Source organism: Mastigoproctus giganteus, chromosome 2, assembly GCF_048544385.1.
Source record: "Mastigoproctus giganteus isolate SK-2022 chromosome 2, ASM4854438v1, whole genome shotgun sequence".
Lineage (NCBI taxonomy): Eukaryota > Metazoa > Arthropoda > Arachnida > Uropygi > Thelyphonidae > Mastigoproctus > Mastigoproctus giganteus.
The window spans coordinates 31,970,024-31,992,553 of record NC_143576.1 but is presented as its reverse complement, the minus strand read 5'-3'; the positions used below and the strand labels follow the sequence as shown (position 1 = coordinate 31,992,553).

The 22,530-nt window shown below is 36.9% G+C and overlaps 1 protein-coding gene across 3 annotated transcripts in view; it reads left to right on the top strand.

Annotated features, from left to right (window-relative positions):
• LOC150089255 (dynein intermediate chain 2, ciliary) overlaps positions 1 to 22,530 on the top strand; it is a 317,847-nt gene that overhangs the window by 69,371 nt on the left and 225,946 nt on the right. For all 3 annotated transcript variants that reach the window (XM_090388583.1, XM_090388589.1, XM_090388593.1), the window contains one exon: positions 9,655 to 9,735. In XM_090388583.1, coding sequence (XP_090244709.1) covers positions 9,655 to 9,735 — 81 coding nt within the window. The remainder of the gene's footprint in view (positions 1 to 9,654; positions 9,736 to 22,530) is intronic.

Sequence of the window (22,530 nt, the reverse complement as noted above, 5' to 3'; positions counted from 1 at the left end):
TAATGTACTCTCATCAACATTAAGCCTAAAATACTCTCATCAACATTAAGCCTAAAATACTATCATGAATATACTCGATATATATAGAAAACAACGAGCTCAGCAGCGAATCCTGTGTGGAACTCCACTAATAACATTATTCCACGAAGAGAAGTGTTCATTGATAACCACCCTCTTTCTTAGCATTAACATTAGTAGAGGCATATGATGCAAGAAAGCAAGCTTATTCAGCATCAGCCAAAAAAAAAAAAAAAACCAAAACCACTACTCCCATTTCACCCCTCCGTTCGTTCGAAATACCTGTCCAGCTGAGCCTTAAATTTGTTTAGGCTATCAACTTCAACAACAAGTGATGGAAGTCTATTCCACAAACCAACTCTGCCCGCTAGCTAAAGGCAAATTTCCGCACACCGATCCGACATCCGTCCAGCTGCCGTTGCAGATGAACTCAACAGTTATTTTGCATCGATATTTACAAATGAAAAGCCTTTTGTGGCAATGGGAAATTGTGGGAGCGAAGTTAAAAAATATGTAATTAATGATATTGAAATTTCGCAAGATTATTTAATGAAAAAACTTTCAAGCCTACAGACTAGTAAGGCTCCTGGAGTTGATGGAATATACCCTATAATCTTGAGAGAGGCAGCAAGCGAGTGCATTGAACCACTGAGGCTGGTTATGCGAGCATCACTAGACTCTGGGGAGATTCCCTTGGATTGGAAAAGTGCAAATGTATCTCCCATACATAAGGGTGGCTCTAAAAGTGAAGTGGGAAATTATCGACCTGTCAGTCTGACTTCAGTAGTAGGGAAAATCATGGAGGCATTGATCAAGGGTGGAATTCAGGATCATTTGGATCAAATTGAAATTCTCAAGGATACTCAGCATGGTTTTGTAAAGGGAAAATCATGTTTAACAAATCTGGTTCGCTATTTCGAAAGGGTCACTCACGAGCTGGATTTAGGGAATAATTTCGACATTGTTTATTTAGATTTCAGCAAAGCTTTTGACTCAGTCCCACATGAGCGGTTGCTTTATAAGCTGGAACAGGTTGGAATCACTGGAAAAATCCTTAGATGGATAGAAGGATGGCTTCAGGGCAGGAGGCAGAGGGTTGTGATAAATGGCTATTCCTCAGATTGGGTTGATTTAAGAAGTGGGGTTCCCCAAGGATCAGTATTAGGACCACTGTTGTTTTTAATTTTCATAAACGACATTGATGAAGGGATAGAGGGCGTGATGTCTAAATTTGCAGATGATGTTAAAATTGGTAGAGTAGTTAATGATCACTGTCAAGCTGAGCTTCTTCAGCGAGACCTAGATAGACTTCAAGAATGGTCAGAAAAATGGCAGCTGTGCTTTAATCCAACAAAGTGTAAGGTATTACACCTGGGAAACAGTAATCCCAAAATAACTTATTCACTTGGTGGAGTTCAACTAAACCCAGTACTGGAGGAAAGGGACTTGGGTGTTACGATACGGTCAGACATGAAATTCTCTGAGCATTGTAAACAGGTTGCAAGGAAGGCCCATGGTGTCCTATCGATGATCTATCGAACTTTTGCAAGTAGAGATAGGGACGTGATAATCCCATTATATAAGGCCTATGTTAGACCACACTTGGAATACTGTGTTCAAGTATGGAGACCGCACCTAAAGAAAGACATCGAGCTTCTTGAAAGGGTGCAAAGAAGGGTAACTCGCCTGGTGAGATCGGCAAAAGTGCGTCCGTATGAAGAAAGACTTCGAATATGTGGGTTGCAGAGTTTGGAAACTAGACACCTTAGAGGAGATTTGATTGAGGTGTTTAAGGCTCTGAGAGGCATCAGTAAAATGAATGAGGACAAAATTTTCAAGATTATAAATGATGCTAGAACTAGGGGACATAAATTCAAGTTACGCGGGGAAATGTTTAGATTGGACTGCAGGAAGTTTTATTTTAGCCAGCGAGTTATAAATTACTGGAATAAGTTGCCTTCATGGGTGGTAGAGGCCGACAGTTTGGGGAAATTCAAAGGTCATCTGGATAGTACTTTCGGGTAAGGGAAGCGCATAGGATGATAGGATTAATTTCCTTTTTATTTAATTTTTAATTTCATTTTATTATTTTTATTTATTTATTAATTATTATTATTTACTTAATTTTTGTTTTTATCATTGTTTTGTTCGGATTTTTTTTTTTTTTTTTTGGCTGATGCTGCATAAGCCTAATACTAATACTAATACTAATACTTCCTCAATTTGAATTTATGCCCTCTCAGGTGATTATTCTGAGCAAGAGGAAGAATCCCATCAGCATTGAGCATGCTCAAGCCATTCAAAGCCTTATACACCTCTATCAGATCACGTCGCCGATGCCTAGTCTCCAGACTCTGCAATTTGCAAAACTTAAGCCTTTCTTTGTAAGAGCAACCCTTTGTTCTGTTCACTAATCTTGTTGCCTTTCTCTGTACTCGTTCCAGCAGCTCTACATCCTTCTTGAAATGAGGCCTCCAGAATCACATCCCTATCCCTGCTAGAAAAATTCCTGTATATCATTTACAAGACACCATGAGCTACTCTTGCAGCTCGTCTGCACTGCTCAGAGAACTTCATATCTGCCTGCACAATTACCCCCAGGTCCTTTTCATTCTCTACCACTGTCAGCGTAGTACCACAGAGTTGATACATTGATCAGGGGTTACTGTTTCCCATATGTAGTACTTAACATTTGTCAATGTTAAACTTCATTTGCCACCTCTCAGCCCATCTGCTCAACCTTTTCAGATCCTGTTGCAGCAGCATAGTGTCAGTAGTGTCCTTAACAACCCTGCCAACCTTTGTATCGTCTGCAAACTTGGACATTAAGCTTGATATACCATCATCAATATCATTTATAAATACAGAAAACAATAATGGACCCAACACTGAACCCTGAGAAACTCCACTAATAACATTAGTCCACGTTGAGCAGTGTCCATTGATTACCACTCTGTCTTCTGCCACTCAACCTCCCTTTATCCATAGCAGCAATTTGCCTCCAATGCCACACTGCTCCAATTTGTGCAGCAGTCTTCCATGCGCAACAGTATCAAAAGCCTTTCTAAGATCCAAATATATAATATCAAAGTTATTCCCTGCATCCAGTTCTTTTGTGACTACATCATAGTATCCAATCAAATTGGTCAGACAAGACCTGCCCTTAACAAAACCATTCTGTGTCTGAGCTATAACTGAATTCTTGTCCAGATGATCCTGCAGTGCTTCTTTAACCAGTGCCTCCATTAATTTTCCTGGAACTGAAGTTAAACTAACAGGTCTATAATTACTTGTGTCAGCCTTTGATCCTCCTTGTGAATTGGGGTTACATTTGCACATCTCCAGTCTATGGGTACCTCCCCTGAGTCCAAAGAAGCTCTCATAATTATGGCTAGGGGTTTGCTTACTTCCTTTGCTGCCTCCTTTAATATAACTGGATAGATCCCATCCACCCCGGGTGCCTTTTTTATGTTTATCCTCAACAATTTCTCCTCCACTTTCCTCTCATTTATTAGAAAATTATCTAGCTCACTGCCAATGTTTACTTCACCTACGACATTCCCCTTCCTGAATAACTCCTCATGTGTGAATGTAGATGCAAAATACTCGTTTAGATTGTTAGCCACCTGAGCAGGATCCTCAACTGTTGAACCATCAACATCCAGTGGACCAATCTGATTCATCCCTTTCCTTCTTGAGTTTAAATAGGTAAAGAACTCTTTTCTGTTTTTCTTTGCATCCTTTGCCAAGGATTTCTCATAATCTGCCTTTGCCTGCCTAATCTCCTTTGTGACTTGGAAACAGACCAACTCATATCTATTATAGGCTTCCATGTCACCCATTAATTTGTATGTATCCCAAGCATTTTTCTTCTCTGCCATATGTCTCATTAGTTCATCTGACAACCATTTAGGCCTGAGCCTTGAACAATATTTCTTGGTTGGTATGTAAAGCCTGGTAGCTTCCAAGATTAGTTCCTTGAATGCTTCCCATTTTGAATTTGCTGTTGGTAACATCATCAGTTGGTCCCACTGTATAGAATTTAAATACTGTCTCAGACCATCATAGTCGCCTTTACGAAAGCAAAAACCCTTCCCTTTACCTCTGATGGTAGTTACCTCCTTGAGTAAATCCCACTTGAGCACACTGTGATCACTGCCACCTAGTGGTTCCTTTATCTGCAGATTCTTAATGCATGAAGAATCACTACTGATAATCAGATCAAGAGTATTACTCCCTCTAGTTGCCTCCCGAACATGCTGGTGTAGAAAACAATCATCCAATAAATCCACAAAAGCCTTGCTAGTGTGTGAGTGACCAACCCACAAATTCCAGTCAATATCTGGGAAATTAAAATCTCCCATTATAAGACTCTCTGATTTACTGGCCCATTCTATTTCCCTGTACAGTATCTTATTATACTCATCAGAGTCATTAGGCCTATAGCACACTCCTACTCTCAATTTTGATTTACCTATGCTTATGTCACACCAAACTGACTCGACACTGCCCTGTCCATCGATGTCAACTGGCTTCACTTCCTTGAATTTTATGTGTTTTTTAACTAATAGCATAACCCTTCCTCCCTTCCTATCCTGTCTATCCTTTCTGTAGACGTTGTACTCCCCAAATTCCAGTTCTGCATTCCTTATATGTAGGAATGAGTAGGAAACCGGCAGAATTACTTAACAAGTACAGGTCACTGTTGAACAAAAGCCGAGAATTAGGGTTGAATTTGAAAGTGTCTGCAATTCTGCCCAGACACGATAGGAGGGAGTATATGATGAGAGCCTTGTCGATCAATTTGGCCCTGGAAAGATTGTGCAGGCTCAAGGGGTGGAATTTTTTTCAGACTGGACTGTACTTGTTAACAGGAGAGATTGCTTCTACAGGGATATGGGATACACTTAAATAGAAAGGGTGCAAGAATATTTGCTGATGCTATCGAGGCAGTGTTAGGTGGGTCGGAAAACTGGTAGCTTGGGGGGAGACAAAGACCAATAGATTGACAGTAGCCACTGGCAGAGGTGAAAGAGATTCTTGCACTGCTTCTATTAGAATGAGCAGAAGCCTGAAAAACAAGATGCATGATATTTCAGAGATTGCTGGGAGCCATTGCGGTACAAGTAAACACATGGGTTGTGTTGCGGTAGCTAAGAATAGAAACAGGTGCAGGTATACTTGCGTGTACACCAATGCTAGGAGTTTAGTAAATAAATTTGATGAATTTGAGATATTGCTCAAAAAATCAAAGGCAGATATTGTTGGATATCAGAGACGTGGTGTCACACAGATATAAGGGATGTAGAACTGGAATTTGGGGAGTACAACGTCTACAGAAAGGATAGACAGGATAGGAAGGGGGGAGGGGTTATGCTATTAGTTAAGAAACACATAAAAACCAAGGAAGTGAAGCCAGTCGACATCGCTGGACAGTGCAGTGTTGAGTCAGTTTGGTGTGACATAAGCATTGGGAGATCAAAATTGAGAGTAGGAGTGTGCTATAGGCCTAATGACTCTGATGAGTATAATAAGAAACTGTACAGGGAAATAGAGTGGGCCAGTAAATCAGAGAGTCTTATAATGGGAGATTTTAATTTCCCAGATATTGACTGGAATTTGGGGGCTGGTCACTCACACACTAGCACGGCTTTTGTGGATTTATTGGATGATTGTTTTCTACATCAGCATGTTCGGGAGGCAACTAGAGGGAGTAATACTCTTGATTTGATTATCAGCAGTGATTCTTCATGCATTAAGAATCTGCAGATAAATGAACCACTGGGTGGCAGTGATCACAGTGTGCTGAAGTGGGATTTACTCAAAGAGGTAACTACCATTAGGGGTAAAGGGAAGGGTTATTGCTTCCGTAAAGGCAACTACGATGGACTGAGACAGTATTTAAATTCTATACAGTGGGACCAACTGATGATGTTACCAACAGCAAATTCAAAATGGGAAGCATTCAAAGAATTAATCTTGGAAGCTACTAGGCTTTACATACCAACTAAGAAATATTGTTCAAGGTTTAGGCCAAAATGGATGTCAGATGAACTAATGAGGCATATGGCAAAGAAGAAAAATGCATGGGATACTTACAAATTAACACATGACACAGAAGCCTATGATAGATACAAGTTGATATGCAACCAAGTTACAAAGGAGGTTAGGCAGGCGAAGGCAGATTACGAGAAATCCTTGGCAAGGGATGCAAAGAAAAACAGCAAAGAGTTCTTTACTTATGTAAACTCTAGAAGGAAGGGGATGAATCAGATTGGTCCACTTGATATTGATGGGTCAACTGTTGATGACCCTGCTCAGGTAGCTAACAAACTAAATGAATATTTTGCATCGACATTCACACATGAGGAGTTATTCAGCGAGGGGAATGCCAGAGGTGTATTCAACTCTAGCAGTAAATTAATGGAGGCACTGGTTAAAGAAGCACTGCAGGATCATTTAGACAAGACTTCAGTTATAGCTCGGACACAGCATGGTTTTGTTAAGGGGAAGTCTTGCCTGACCAATTTGATTGGATATTATGATGCTTTCACAAAAGAACTGGATGCAGGGAATAGCATTGATATTATATACTTGGATCTTAGAAAGGCTTTTGATACTGTTGCACATGGAAGACTGCTACACAAATTGGATCAGTATGACATTGGAGGCAAATTGCTGCTATGGATAAAGGGGTGGTTGAGGGGGAGAAGACAGAGAGTGGTAATCAATGGACACTGCTCATCGTGGACTAATGTTATTAGTGGAGTCCCTCAGGGCTCAGTGTTGGGTCCATTATTATTTTCTGTATTTATAAATGATATTGATGATGGTATATCAAGCTTAATGGCCAAGTTTGCAGACGATACAAAGGTTGGCAGGGTTGTCAAGGACACTACTGACACTATGCTGCTGCAACAGAATCTGGAAAGGTTGAGCAGATGGGCTGAGAGGTGTCAAATGAAGTTTAACATTGACAAATGTAAAGTACTACACATGGGAAACAGCAACCCCAGAGCAACGTATCAACTCTGTGGTACTACACTGACAGTGGTAGAGAATGAAAGGGACTTGGGGGTGGTTGTGCAGGCAGATATGAAGTTCTCTGAGCAGTGCAGACGGGCTGCAAGAGTAGCTCATGGAGTATTGTCAATGATATACAGGAATTTTTCCAGTAGGGATAAGGAGGTGATTATTCCCTTGTATAAGGAAATGGTCAGGCCACACCTAGAGTACTGTATACAGGTCTCGAGGCCTCATTTCAAGAAGGATGTAGAGCTGCTGGAACGAGTACAGAGAAGGGCAACAAGATTAGTGAATGGAACAAAGGGGTGCTCTTACGAAGAAAGGCTTAAGTTTTGCAAATTACAGTGTCTAGAGACTAGGCACCAGCAAGGTGATCTGATAGAGGTGTATAAAGCCTTGAATGGTTTGAGCATGCTCAATGCTGATGGGATTCTTCCTCTAGCTCAGAATAATCACCTGAGAGGGCATAAATTCAAATTGAGGAAAGACTGATGTAGGATAGACGTGCGGAAATTTGCCTTTAGCCAGCAGGTAGTTGGTTGGTGGAACAGACTTCCATCCCTTGTGGTGGAGGTTGATAGCCTAAATAAGTTTAAGGCTCAGCTGGACAGGTATTTTGAACGAACAGAGGGGTGAAGTGGAAGTGGGTTTTTTTTTTTTTGGCTGATGCTGCATAAGCTTGCTTTCTTGCATCAAATGCCTCTACTAATGCTAATGCTAATATCTGTGTGATACCACGTCTCTGATATCCCAGCAATATCTGCCTTTGATGTTTTGAGCAATACCTTAAATTCGTCAAATTTATTTACTAAACTCCTAGCATTGGTGTACACGCAAGTATACATGCACCTGTTTCTATTCTTAGCTACCCTAACACAACCCATGTGTTCTTCTACCACTTGACCATCCTTTTACCCATATCAGTAACTTGCCCTTAAATGCCACACTGCTTCAATTTCACACATCATCGTATCCAGTGAAATTGGGTAGACAAGCTCTTCCCTAAACCAACCCATGCTGTCATTGAAGTATAACTGCACTCCTGTGTAGATGGTCCTGCATTACTTCTTTAACCAATGACTCCATTATTTTTCTTAGAACAGAAGTTAAGCCAACAGGTCTGAAATAACTCATGTTACCCTTTGATCTCGCTTTGTGAATTGGGAATACGCTTGCATATCTCCAGTCCATAGGGATTTCCCCTGAAGCCAAAGATGCCCTCATAATTATGGCTAAGGGTTTGCTTACCTCCTTTGCTGACTCCCTTAATATAACTGGATAGATCTCATCCATCCCACGTGCCTTTTTTATGTTTAACTTCAACAATTTCTCTTCCACTTTCCTCCCAGTTATCACAAAACCATTCAGGTCCCTATTAGAGTTTGATAAACTTCTGACATCTCCTTCCTTAAAGAATTCTTCTTATGTGAATGTAGATGGAAAATACCTATTCAGCCTTTCAGCATCCTGAGCAGGATCATTCACAGTTTAACCATTGACATTGAATGCATCAATGTAGGCGCCTCCGTAGCCAGGTGGGAAGGAGCAGCAGTGCGTAGCACACGCTTCTTGATTAGACCGGGGTTCGAGCCTGTCACCACCAAATACAGAGGATGCGGGAAGGTCAGGGAATGACCACCGCATATCCCGGAGCAATATGGCCTTAGTTGCTAATGCTCCTAAAAACCAAATAACAGCATCAATGTGATTCAATCCCTTCCTTTCACTGTTAGTATATGTAAAGAAGTCTTTGCTGCGTTTCTCGTCCTTTGTCAGAGACTTTGCATAATCTGCCTTGGCTTCCCTAACCTCATTTGTGACTTGATTTTAAACTAGTTTATATCTACCATAAACGTCTTTATCAATGGATAATTTATATGCATCCCATGCATTTTTATTCTCTACCATGTGTCATAGTAATTCATTTGAAGTCTATTTAGGTGTAAGCATTGAAGAGTATTTCTTAGTTGGTATTAAAACTTAGTAGCTTCTATGATTATTTCCCTGAATGCTTCCCATTTAGAATTTGTTGTTGGTAACATCATTAGTTGGTCCCACTGTTATAGAATTTAAAAACTGTCTGAGACCGCTATAGTTTCCTTTATGAAAGCAAAAACCCCTCTCTTTACCTTTAATAGTAGTTACATCCTTAAGTAAATTCCACAATCAGTACATTCTGATCACTGCAACGTGGTGGCTCTAATTCTATGTTACAGTGATTTTTATTGTCCCAAATATATATTGACTCCAGGGTCTCACATCTGGTGAGTATGGGCTTGGCACACCCAGGGTCCTGAGCTGGCTGAATATCATCATTCTTCTCTTTCTTGGTGATTCCCTTCTACACTCTCTCTCTCTCTCTCTCTCTCTCTCTCTCTCTCTCTCTCTCTCTCTCTCTCTCTCTCTCTCTCTCTGAGTGACTCAGAAATTTTTTTTTGCCTGATACAGCAGGCTTCCTTGCAACACATGGTTCCTAATAATAATAATATGCAGCTTATTCATATACATAATAATATGCAGATTTTTCATAATTTTGTAATATTTTATATAGAATTTCTTTGGAGAAATTTGATTTATTTGACAGTAATTTATAAATTTTACTTTTTATAGGAATTGAAACAAGATGTAACTTGCTTATTAAAAGCTGATAATCCACACATATCTGAATGTTCTGTTTTGTTTAACTTTAAGGTAAGCATAGTTTCTTTAAATCAGTTTAAAATGTTTCAGTTTTATATAATGTTAATGATTCCATTTTAAGTAATAAAGTGTGATGTTAGTTGTTTAGGTTGCACATTTGTAAACCAATATATGAATCATATTGAAACATGATTGTTTCAATATAATCCATACACATATTGGAATTTCAACCTTAAATTGAAGTCACTTACAAACTTACTATTAATAATCAAATCTGAGGGTTCCCCCCCCCTTGTTTTTTAAAAATTATATTAGAAGAGATTACAAAAATAAATCTACTTTTAATAACTAAACAGTTAATTCAAGTAAAATAGGTGCTTCGAACATATTAAGATTGTTGTTGTTATTTGGTTTTTAGGAGCATCAGCAACTAAGGCCATATTGCTCCGGGGATATGCGGTGGTCATTCCCTGATCTTTCCGCATCCTCCATATTTGGTGGCTCATGGGCTCGAACCCCAGTCTAATCAAAAAGCGTGTGCTACGCACTGCTGCTCCTGCCCACTTGGCTACTGAGGCGCCTAACGTATTAGGACTATGTATGACTAATTATAAAATATATATTATAGGTTACTACTAAACGTTTTCTCCCATCACTGAAACTGTGAGTCTAAGTTATTCCTCAAAAACTACAGTTATGACATGAAAAGTGTCTCATTTAATCTTTCCATTATCCATTCTTTAAAAGACTTTGCCTTTTAAAAAATCTTAAAAGTCTTCTTAGAATGAATGAATGAATTCTATAATGAATTTTTTCTATGATAGCACAAATCATGATCTTTACAATACACTTGCTCATATATATACAGCTAATAATGTTACTAATGCTTTGTTCAGCAGTGCATTATTAATGTTCTGTTGAAAGGGCAATTATTATTTCTGGTTAAAATTTCTAGCACAAGATTAATTAGTATTAGCCTTCTGGGATTTTATTTTATGTCATGCCTTTGACTGTATCCCCCCCCCCCTTTTTTTTCATTATTATACAAAACTTCAGTCCATTGCATTAGCATTAATAAAGGCATATGATGAAAGAAAGCAAGCTTATATAGCATCAGCTGAAAAAAACAAAAAAAAAACTAACCCTTCTCATTTCACCTATCCACTCACTCCAAATTTTTGTCTAGTTCTGTCTTGAATCTATTTAAGCTATCAATTTCTACAACAACAGATGTAAGTTTGTTCCAGCAATCAACCACCCTCTGGCTAAAGGTAAACATCCACACATCTATTCTACAACTGTCTTTCCTCAATTTTAATTTATGCCCTCTCAGGCGATTATTCTGAGCAATAAACTATTTATTAATGATCTTGATGTTGGTATATCAGGCTTAATGTCCAAGTTTGCAGGTGATACAAAGGTTGGCAGGGTTGTTAATGACACCAATGACAGTGCGCTGCTGCAACAGGATCTAGAAAAGTTGAGCAGTTGGGCTGAGAGGTGGCATCTGAAGTTTAACATTGACAAATGTAAAGTACTGCATATTGGAAGCAGGAATCCCGGAGTAATGTATCAACTCTGTGTTACTACACTGACAGTGATAGAGTATGAAAAATACCTGGGGGTAATTGTGAAGGCAGATATGAAGTTTTCTAGCAGTGCAGACAGTCTGCAAGAGTAGCTCATGATGTCTGGTCAATGATATACATGAAATTTTCTATAGCTGGGATAAGGAGGTGATTATCCCCTTGTATAAGGCAATGGTCAGGCCACACCTTGAATACTGTATACAGGTCTGGAGGCCTCATTTTAAGAAGGATGTAGAGCTGCTGGAGTGAGTACAGAGAAGGGCAACAAGATTAGTGAATGGAACAAAGGGTTGTTCTTATGAAGAAAGGCTTAAGTTTTGCAAATTACACTGTCTGGAGACTAGGCACCTGTGAGGTGATCTGATTGAGGTGTATAAAGCCTTGAATGGTTTGAGCATGCTCAATGCTGATGGGATTCTTCCTCTTGCTCAGAATAATCGCCTCATCATCAATAAAGGCTTTGCCTTGTTGCTGCAACCATACATCTCTGTCTTCTGCTGAATGTTTCATTTCCTCATATCCCCTAAAGTTCATTTTCCTCAGCAGGTTTTCCAGAATTTTCTTCCTTGGTCATCCCCTTCCTTTCTTTCTCAATATTTTTTCTTCTGAGATATTCACTAAAAATTTGTTATATCTTAGGGTGTGTCCTAAAAATTTAGATCGTCTTTTTGCCACAGTCGTGAGTAGCTGTCATTTTTCTTGCATCTCGTTCAAGACAGATTAGTTGGATCGTCGCTCGGTCCAGCTAATCCTCAAGATCCTCCTCCAGACCCACATCTCCAAAGCCTCCATTTTCTTGATATCTTGCTTGCATAATGTCCAGGTTTCACTTCCATACAGCAGCACACTCCAAACGAATGACTTAGCAAACTTTTTCCTGGTCTCCCTGTCAATGTGTGTGTGCTGGTTAGAATATTTTGCTCATTACTGAAAGCTTGCTTGGCAAGGATGATTCTTCTTCTGATCTCTTTGGTGCACCGGTTGTGCTGGGTAATGAAATTCCCCAAATAACAAAACTGTTTTACTTGTTCCACTTTGTTGTTCCCCATTTTGATATTTGTTTGAGGTTGTTCATCATTCTTGGTGACAACAAGTATTTTAGTCTTTTGTGCATTTATCTTTAGATGTGAATCTTGTAGCCTTAATGATAGCCTTTCCAGCATCTTACACAGCTCCTGCTCTGAGTCAGCTAATAATGCTATGTCGTCTGCAAATCTGATGCAGTGAATCTGTTGTCCATTAATCTTGATACCCTTTGCTTCCTGCTTAATTTTTGTTATGGATTCCTTGATGAACATGTTTAAAAGGTACATGGATAAAGAGCAACCCTGTCTCACACCTCTCCTGATCCTTGCATCCTTTATGATACCATTAATGTCTATTTCAGTATATTGTGTCTTGTACAGATGCAGGATAAGCCTTCTGTCTCTCAAGTCCAGGCCAAAGTTTTTCATGACTCTGAACAACTTCTTCCAATTTACGGTATCAAAGGCTTTTTGTATATCAAAAAAAGCAACCTTTGTTCTCCTATTCATTTCCATTCTTCTTTCAAGGATTGTTCTCATTGCTAGAAGCGCCTCCCTTGGCCCACATACAGTTCTGAAGCCAAACTGATCTTGATCGATGACCTTTTCAATCCTTTTCTTGATCCTGTTCTTTACTACATTCAAGATGATTTTGGATGCATGGGACAGTAGGGTTATAGTCCCGTAATTGGCACAGTCATTAGCATTTCCTTTCTTTGGAAGAGTGATTGTTCTGCTTTTATTAAAGTCATCTGGGATTTTGCCATTTTCATAAATTTTTGTATCACTTGATAAAGCCTATCTTTCATGTCTCCTCCCATATTCTTGAGTTGTTCCACTTGGACATTGTCTGGTCCTGCTGCTTTCTTGTTTCTTAATTGACTTAATGCTAACTCATCACTCCTTGTAATTGTTGGGCCTTTGGTGTCCTCTTCCACCTTGTCTTCTGTTTCAATATAGTCATTCTCATCAATTGTTTCTTCTCCACAGTAGAGTTCTTCTAGATATTCCTTCTAATGCTCGCCAGTTTCCTCTGGATCCATCAGTAGGTTCCCTTCTTTGTCTTTAATCATCGTGCTCTTCGTTTTGGGATTGTATTGTAATGACTTAATCTTCCTATACGCTTTGTCTGTTCTTCCCTTTGTCAAGTCCTCGTCAATGTCTTCTGCCATTTTATTCATCCAGTCTTGCTTTGCTTCCTGACATTTGGTTGTAATTAGGTTCTTTGTGCATCTATAGTTCTCCTGACCTTCCTCTGTAGATATTTTCCTATATTTGTTACATCTTTGTATGAGTTCTAGTATTTCTTTCGTGATCCATGGTTTCCTTGGACCAAAGCTCCTCCTTCCTAATGTCTCCTGCATTACTGTTAATATATCTTGCTTTATCAAATCCCAGTTGATCTCTCCTGTTATGTTAGCTATGATTTCATTTGTTTTCTCTTCGTAATTCCTCTTATCATGTTCATATTGTAATTTATCCAAATCCCAGCTAGTCCTTCCAATTCGATTGAATTTCTTAAATCTAAGATTGCACTTTGCCATCACTAGACAGTGGTCACTGTCAACTTGTGCTCCAGGATAACTGTGGCTCGACTTAAATTTGGTTGCAGTATCTTGTCTTGACTGGTATGTAATCAATTTGATAGTGTTGTACATCACCTGGAGCTCTTCAGGTGTACTGTTTTCTCTATGGTACTTCAAATAAGGTATTAGTCGTCACCATATCGTACTGTTCACAGAAGTCGAGCAGCCTGTCACCTCTGCTATTCCTATTTCCTAGTCCCAACTCCCAACTCCAACTCTATCATATTGCAATCCAACTACAGCATTGAAGTTGCCCATGATTACAACATTGTCACCATCCTTTGTCAATTTCAAAAGATAGTCTCGATTTTCTCATACATCTCTTCTGTTTCCTGGTCCTCACTGTTAGATGTCTGGAAGTACACCTGGATAATTACTAGGTTTCTCGGTGATGTTTTTATTTTCACCATAGTAGACCACTGTAGTCACCTTTGCAAAAGAAAAAACCCTTCCCTTTACCCTTGATGGTAGTTACCTCTTTGAGTAAATCCCACTTCAGCACACTGTGATCACTGCCACTTAGTGGTTCCTTTATCTGCTGATTCTTAACACATGAAGAATCACTACCGATAATCAGATCAAGAGTATTACTCCCTCTAGTTGATTCCCCAACATGCTGATGTAGAAAACAATCATCCAGTAAATCCACAAAAGCCTTGCAGTCAATATCTGGGAAATTAAAATCCCCCATTATAAGACACTCTGATTTACTGGCCCACTCTGCTTCTCTATACGGCTGTTTATTATACTCATCAGAGTCATTAGGCCTATAACACACTCCTACTCTCAATTTTGCTTTCCCAGTGCTTATGTCACACCAAACTGACTCAGCACTGCACTGTTCAGCCATGTCGACTGGCTGTACCTCCTTGGATTTTATGTGTTTCTTAACTAATCCCTTCCTATCCTGTATATCCTTCCAAGTGCAAGTGAGTAGAAGAAATTTCTCATGATCATTAGCTTCTGTTTGATTCAGTCACGAAATAATAAATCAGAATCAAAATATGTATTATTTTATTAGCCTTGCTAAATATCTGCCAACTCTTCGATTTAGTTGAAAATTTTCCAATAACTGGGTGTCTTCTTAAGTTTTCCCCTGTGTCCACTTCCAATTTTTGGTAAGATTTTTCTTATTTTCTAAATACAGGAATACCTCGCATAGCGTGGTTTCGAACAGTGTGGGTTTCGCTATAGCGCTGTTTACAAATTGAAAAAAAATTAACTGCGTTATCCACCAATACATTTGATATGTATGTATGTATGTATTATAATGCCAGCACATAGGCCAATGCGTTATAGATTCAAGGCCATTCTGACTGTTGTCGAAACTCCCATTATATTCGGACTCTGCTAGTATTCATACATTAGCAAACACTCTAGATTCCCAGCGGCAAGGTCGTTGATTGCACGTAATCTGTACAAATATTTTTCACTGTGTATTTTTATTAAAGATTATTTTTTAAAAACGTTACACCTTTATACACACATATGAGTGGAAAGAAGAAATGTAATGGCGCTGAGTGTTCTTCTAGATCCAAACATTGAACGAGGTATGAAAGTAAGGCAATCGTTGCAAAATGACATTCGATTTTATAAAGAGATGTATGCAGATAAAAAGAAGAAAAAACTGTGCAAACTAAGCTGATCAGTTATTTTTCAAAATAAAAATACAGTACATACTTCACTTATATTCTTTTGGTATGTACATACTGCAATAAAAATCATTTATGTACTGTACTTGTATTTTTCATTTTTATCATTTTAGTTTCTTTTTTTTTGAAAGAACTTTGTGTGCATCAATTTATATTTTATTTCTTTTTTTGTCCATATAAGCTGGCTAAGCTTACATTATGTCGGTGGTGTGGCTCAGCTCTAGAGTGCTGTCTGTTCTATATTTTTTTCTCGCTGCATAAGGACCACTGCTATGCAAATATTCTGCATTTGTGGATTGATCGGAGGAGGAAGGGGTGGTTTGGTCTTTCAATCTATTCACATTTGCAATGATTTGTCTAGCGATTGAAATGCAGTGATTCCATGACCATTATTGGCCTCATGGTCCTCTGTTGATATGGGGCATAATGGTCAGTCTATTATTTTTTGGTGATATTTCACGTCTCTTGGAACTGATACCTTACAAGGGGGGTACTGCTCGATTATTATATAATTGGCATTATTTTAAATTTAAATTGGATTCATTATTATTAATTGGATTTAATTGAACTCCAAATTATTTGGGGACTTCCGGCTACGGTTTATGTCTTGTTACCTTTACTTTCCCCCCTCCCTGTTGATTTAATTTATGTTAATTTTTATGTTTTACTTTTGCTTTATAGTTTTGCCAAGCTACTGGCTTATGTATTATTTTTATATGAATTATCTGTTTTATATATATACTCGTGTATATATATAGAAAATTATTTTAATGTTATGTGCAAATCTTTAATTTAACTTATGCTAATAATGAAAATACCGTGTACCCTGGGAGCGATGTATGTTGAATAAAGGGGGGAAGAACGGAAAAGAGTAACGTTATAAACAAAGTGCGAATTTTGAAAAATGTAAAATTTGAAAAGAACGAAAATAGAAATAGCAGATTATTGAAAAGAACGACCAAAGTAGAAATAGCATTGCAGTATCTTTCATAATTTCTGTGTCTTCTTCAGAGGTCATCCACCTAAATTATGAAAAAGAACAGCAATACTCTTACTTCTGTTTCTGACATGTTCTGTATGTCAAAAAAACACGTGTACGCGGACACGTTGTAAAAAATAATTTAGAATATAAATTTTGAAAAAATAAAATACAAGTTAAGCAAAAATATTATTCCAAAGTATAACATACAGAACATGGATGACCTTACAGAAGTAAGTAACCCGCCAAAAAGAGAAGACAAAGGAAGCGAGTGTCCGATTGACAAGAATGACAAGAATGTCAATAACTTACCGCTACGTGACCGGTCGACAAAAAAGAAAGAGCCGGAGGCTAAACAGTGTATATATGTGAAGAAACGCTAGCGGCACCTAGCGTTAGACGAATTTTGGTGTATGTATATTTTGTAATTTACGTAAGCGGTGGAGCTACGCTAGGTTCAAGTTAAGTACATGATACTCAAACTTTCGGGATAGCAAAGAAATATAATTGCTTACAAAGTAGCAGTAGAGTAGCTAAACTTTGTTAAGGCGAAAAATTATGATTTGGTATAGTAAGAAAAATAGTACTCTGATATTGCTTTCGTTACACTAATCGCTCACAGAGCATAAAATGTAGAATTTAGTAAAGCAAAAAGATGATGAAATTAGGGATATAAAGTTGGGCTAGGGTAGTTCGGGGTTGCAAACCCGTTCCTATAGTTAGGACCCTGAACGACTGTCCGAGAGTAGGTGCACCATGTACTTAAGTCAGTTGTGTTAAAGTGTAAGATATATATAAGTTACAATTAACAAATAAATAGATAAATAAATCAAGATATAATCAAAATTAATTACAAGATAATTACAAGGTAATACACTATGTTAGACCAATCGGTGGGTACAAGTTTTCCAGACCGTAAGACACCAAAGAGGCCTAGTGTATTGTATTTACACTATTTACAAACTTGATGCGTATGGGAGTAATTATTAGTTATAAAGTAATAATGCTGTTTATATTGATATCTATTAAGTTTTTGTGCCTTAATATGTTAAGGGCTTTATTGATATGATGACGCAGGTATTTAATAGGAAAAAGATTTCTGGTCAGTTTACTGTACAATGATCTGATGTTATCAATAACTGTTGTTTTGTCGCTGCATATCGTTGCAATTCTGATGCATTGTGCTAAGATAACGTTAGCATGTACCTGTTTGGAAATATTGGAATTCCATTGTGTATAGTTTACTATGCTAAAGTTGAAAGCTTCACGTTTGTTGTACAAATTGATGGAGGCTATACCATTTTTTATATTGATGTCTAGATCCAAAAATTGGGCTGCTGTGTCAGAATTGTTAGTTCTTTCTAGTACAAGTTCGCTAGGGTATAGATGTGCATAATCCTGGATGAAATTCGGGCAGTTAATTACTATGAGGTCATCTATATATCTAAATAGTATTAGTTCCTGTGGAAATGAGGTTTCTGACCAGTATAGATATAGGTTGGCTATTATGCATGAGGCTGGGCTGCCCATAGGTGTTCCATTGGTTTGGTGATATACTGTATCGCCATCATATATGAAATTATTGGAAATACATAAATTAAGTATGTTGTTCCAGTAATAGGTGTTGCAGGAAATAAAATTCTTATGTTTATCATAGATATCTTTGAGTACCAATTTGAGATTGGTTTGATTGATACTGGTAAATAGGCTATGGAAATCAAAGGTTTGAATATTATTGACTGTATTACTTTGCAAAAATTTTAATACAGGTTGGTTGTTGCCTATGATTTTGCTGTTATGTATCTTATTCATCAGTGGTTGCAGTAGTCGTTCAAGTGTTTTTCCTGATTTGTGTACATAACTATTTTTGCATGAGGTTATGAATCTGAAGCCTATTGGTTTTTTATGAAATTTAGGAATGAAGTAGATGTAAGGTAAGCTGTAATTATTTAAGTTGAGCTTTAGTTTTTTGTTGAAGGCCATTAGTTTTTTTGTAATGATATTACATGTACTGGAAATAGGTTTGTAGGTATTGCTTGAGTTAAGTTCATTAGTTAAAGTATATGTATAAAAATATTTGCAAATGAATGCAAAATTATTGGCTGCTTTATCTACCGGTGTGATTACGAAGTTTTTGTGAAAATCTAGCAGTTTTTGTTTTAATGCAGTCAAGTTATAGTATGTGCCCTGATAATATAAATTTGAACTCTGTAATGCATATTTATGTTTGAATAGGGCGAATGTATGGCTAATCCACATATGGTATGCTTCTATAGGCGTGTTATTTTTGTAGGCTAGATGGAAGCAGTAGTTTAACAGGTCTTGATATAGCTGCTTATTGAAGTTGGTTATGTTTATTTTGGTGGGCGGCCTGAATTTGAATCCTTGTGATAGTACATGTCTTAGCATTGGGTCCGTAACTATGTTTAGATTTCCTGTAATGATGTGTCCATAGTCTGGATCAATATATTGCTGCATGTTGGTTTGTTGACAAACGCAGTTATTGGTGTCTGTTATATGTGATGTTAAACTGGTAGCTATAGATTTGTAGTTGCAAGCTAATAATCCAAAGGGTTTATTATACTTATATCTTACTTTAATATGACTGGGACTAGTATTTGGAAGTAGATGATTATGCTGATTTACAATTTTACTGATATTTATGTTATCCATGATATGGTTGTTGAAGTTCAAAATAATAATAGAATCTTTATCATGTGTTGTCGAGCTTATGTTTTTAAGATTAAATTTACAAATATCATTTATTATATGAAAGAGATGTTTGGATTCGAATTTGAAAGTGCGTATGAATTTGTGCAATGCTTTCAGTATACTGTGTTTAGTACTGAAAAGTAAATTATGTATATCATTTACATTTATAATGTTCTTATCCCAGTTTTTAAGTGTGACTTCGAAATCACCTAAAATATTACTGTGTTTGTTGCTAGTATTTTTAGATTTATGAGTACGTTTGCGAGGGTTCCTATGGAACTTTATTATATTAAATTTGTCATATATACAACAATCTGCTAAGTTATTGGTAATAATTTTATGGTTGAATTTATTATTTAGACCATATGGGTATAATGTTTTTAATTTTAACATAAATATTTCCTCTTGTTTAGTTCTAATATTAGCGTTATTAATCTGTGCTAATATGGATATGTATATATTGTTGAAGTTGTGAGATTGAAAATGCATATATTCTATTTCTTGTTCTATATTGTTAATATTTCTTTTTAAGTAGTTATTGATGTCAGATCTATGCTGATTAATTCTTACGTGTAGCTTATTGCTGGTTTGTCCGACGTATTTTATATTACATGTTTTGCAGGTTATGAGGTATATAACATTACTAGTTTTACAAAAAGTAGGTTTTGATGCATCATTTGTAATATGTTGCGGGTGTATGCAGGGACAGGTTAAACAAAGTTTATTCTTGCAGGTGTTAAATTTAAGTATATGGATCCCATATTTATCTAAGTTAGAAGCATTATATGCTGATGTGCTCTGACTTGTGTGTGTTAAATGTGTATGTTCAGAGTTACATCCGTGTTTCGGAGTACAGTACAGAGCATGTGTACCCGGGGTCAAGTTTATCCTACTCTGCCCATGTAGTATTTTGTCAAAGTTACCTGATTCCATTCATATAAATTGCATAAAAATTACATTAAAATTTTAAGTTACAATAATAATTAAAAGGACAACAAAATAAATAAAGTGTATGCGCAACCAGAAGTAAACTGTATTTTCAATATCGGGATAAGAAGGTGAATATATTGCAAGTGAAAATCGAGTAGAAATATAAAAAATGTAAGTGAAGGTGTATATAAGCTGTTCTAGGCGGCGTGAGCTCAACCTGGATAAAGCTTAGGATAATAATTATGAATAAAAATTAAAATTAAGTAAAGAAAGAAAATGGATTTGAATTTGAATAGAGATAAAATGGAATATCAATAATATGAATTATGGATCAGGGACACTGCAAGAGCAAAGGTACCCTACAAACATAATGTATATATAGAAAATTATTTTAATGTTATGTGCAAATCTTTAATTTAACTTATGCTAATAATGAAAATACCGTGTACCCTGGGAGCGATGTATGTTGAATAAAGGGGGGAAGAACGGAAAAGAGTAACGTTATAAACAAAGTGCGAATTTTGAAAAATGTAAAATTTGAAAAGAACGAAAATAGAAATAGCAGATTATTGAAAAGAACGACCAAAGTAGAAATAGCATTGCAGTATCTTTCATAATTTCTGTGTCTTCTTCAGAGGTCATCCACCTAAATTATGAAAAAGAACAGCAATACTCTTACTTCTGTTTCTGACATGTTCTGTATGTCAAAAAAACACGTGTACGCGGACACGTTGTAAAAAATAATTTAGAATATAAATTTTGAAAAAATAAAATACAAGTTAAGCAAAAATATTATTCCAAAGTATAACATACAGAACATGGATATATATATATCCATGTATATATATATATATACATGGAACTCGTGTATATATATATATATATATATATATTCAGCTCAGGGTCCTACTATAGGAACGGGTTTGCGATCCCGGGCATACCCGAGCCACAACTTATATCTTGTAATGTCTTTAAACTGTCCTACACTCTTTATTTTTATTTCTCCGAAATTATTAGGGCAATCCGAGGACGTAGGAGAAACTATTTCTTATCTATACCACTATTTTTCGCCTTTGTGGAGTTCAGGTTCTATTATTCCTACTCCTTTAGTTTTTCTTCTTACTATCTGCATGTTTCTCTATGCGTTAATTTAATTATTTATTTTTACCATATCCATCACATAGGGGGCACCACATATTATTTTGACGACTATTATATTATGTCCTAGATACGGTCAATATGTAGTATGTATTATATATTTAATCTTATTTTAATCATTAAATTACGTTCTCTGTCAGGTCAACGATGATTAATATATGCTTACATTTATATTTTACTTATATTTCTTACCTTTGATTCTAATATTTCTAAATTTTCTTAACTTTTATCATCATTCGATTTATATTTGGCCTATACTGGTTTATATTTGGTTTAGATTTAAATTACTTAGCATATATTGATCATCACAGAAACAGAGAATCTCTTGTCGTTTTTTACCTTCATTCTGGGCAGTTGGCCCCAGTTGAAGTCATCTAGATTGTCGGTAAAAAGCGATAATAATTTTTTTTTTTTTTTTTTTTGCGTTTTCTTAGGTACCTGATGGTATTATTATTGGATTGATTTACTTGTTCTAATAATTCTTTATATTATCCTTAATATTCTATAGACATTATGGGTGTATTGCATGATTGCTTGGAACTGCATTGACTCATATATATTACATATTAGTTACAGTTATTGTGGTTTTAACTTTCTTTCTTTACTTTTTTATCAATAATTATAAATATATATATATATATATATATATATATATATATATACACTCGTGTATATACAGGGTGTCTCAAAAATACACAGCATAACTTCAGAAATGAGTTCCTCATTCCTGAAGACAATAAAAATATTTTATATCAACATAGTTCCGGAAATGCTTGGTTTCCAAGTTTTGCAAGTCTGTTTATGACACTTAACTGTTCACATCACCTTATAGTAATTGTTCAAAATGTTCACCTTGGTGGAGAGTCATTGGTGGAAGTGGTATTTCACCGGTTGATGAGATGACTCTCATCAACCGGTGAAATACCACCACTTTGCTTATTGGAGGCTTGAAGTGGTGGCACCCATGTTTAGTCTCTAGAGCTAAGTTCCAGTCAACCCTTCCCTATCTCTTCCATCATGCAGTATGATTGATGACTTTTGAGGTTATGATGAACGTCGTGGCGAGATCCAACATTCCTTACATTTCGAGGTTACAGCTCTAAAACAGTGTTCGCAGGCCGGCCGCTAGTTAGTACATCGAACCGAACCTATTGGTAACTCTCTAGGAGGCTTCCGGATCAGCTAGTGTATAATCTTGCTACCTCTACTCTGTCA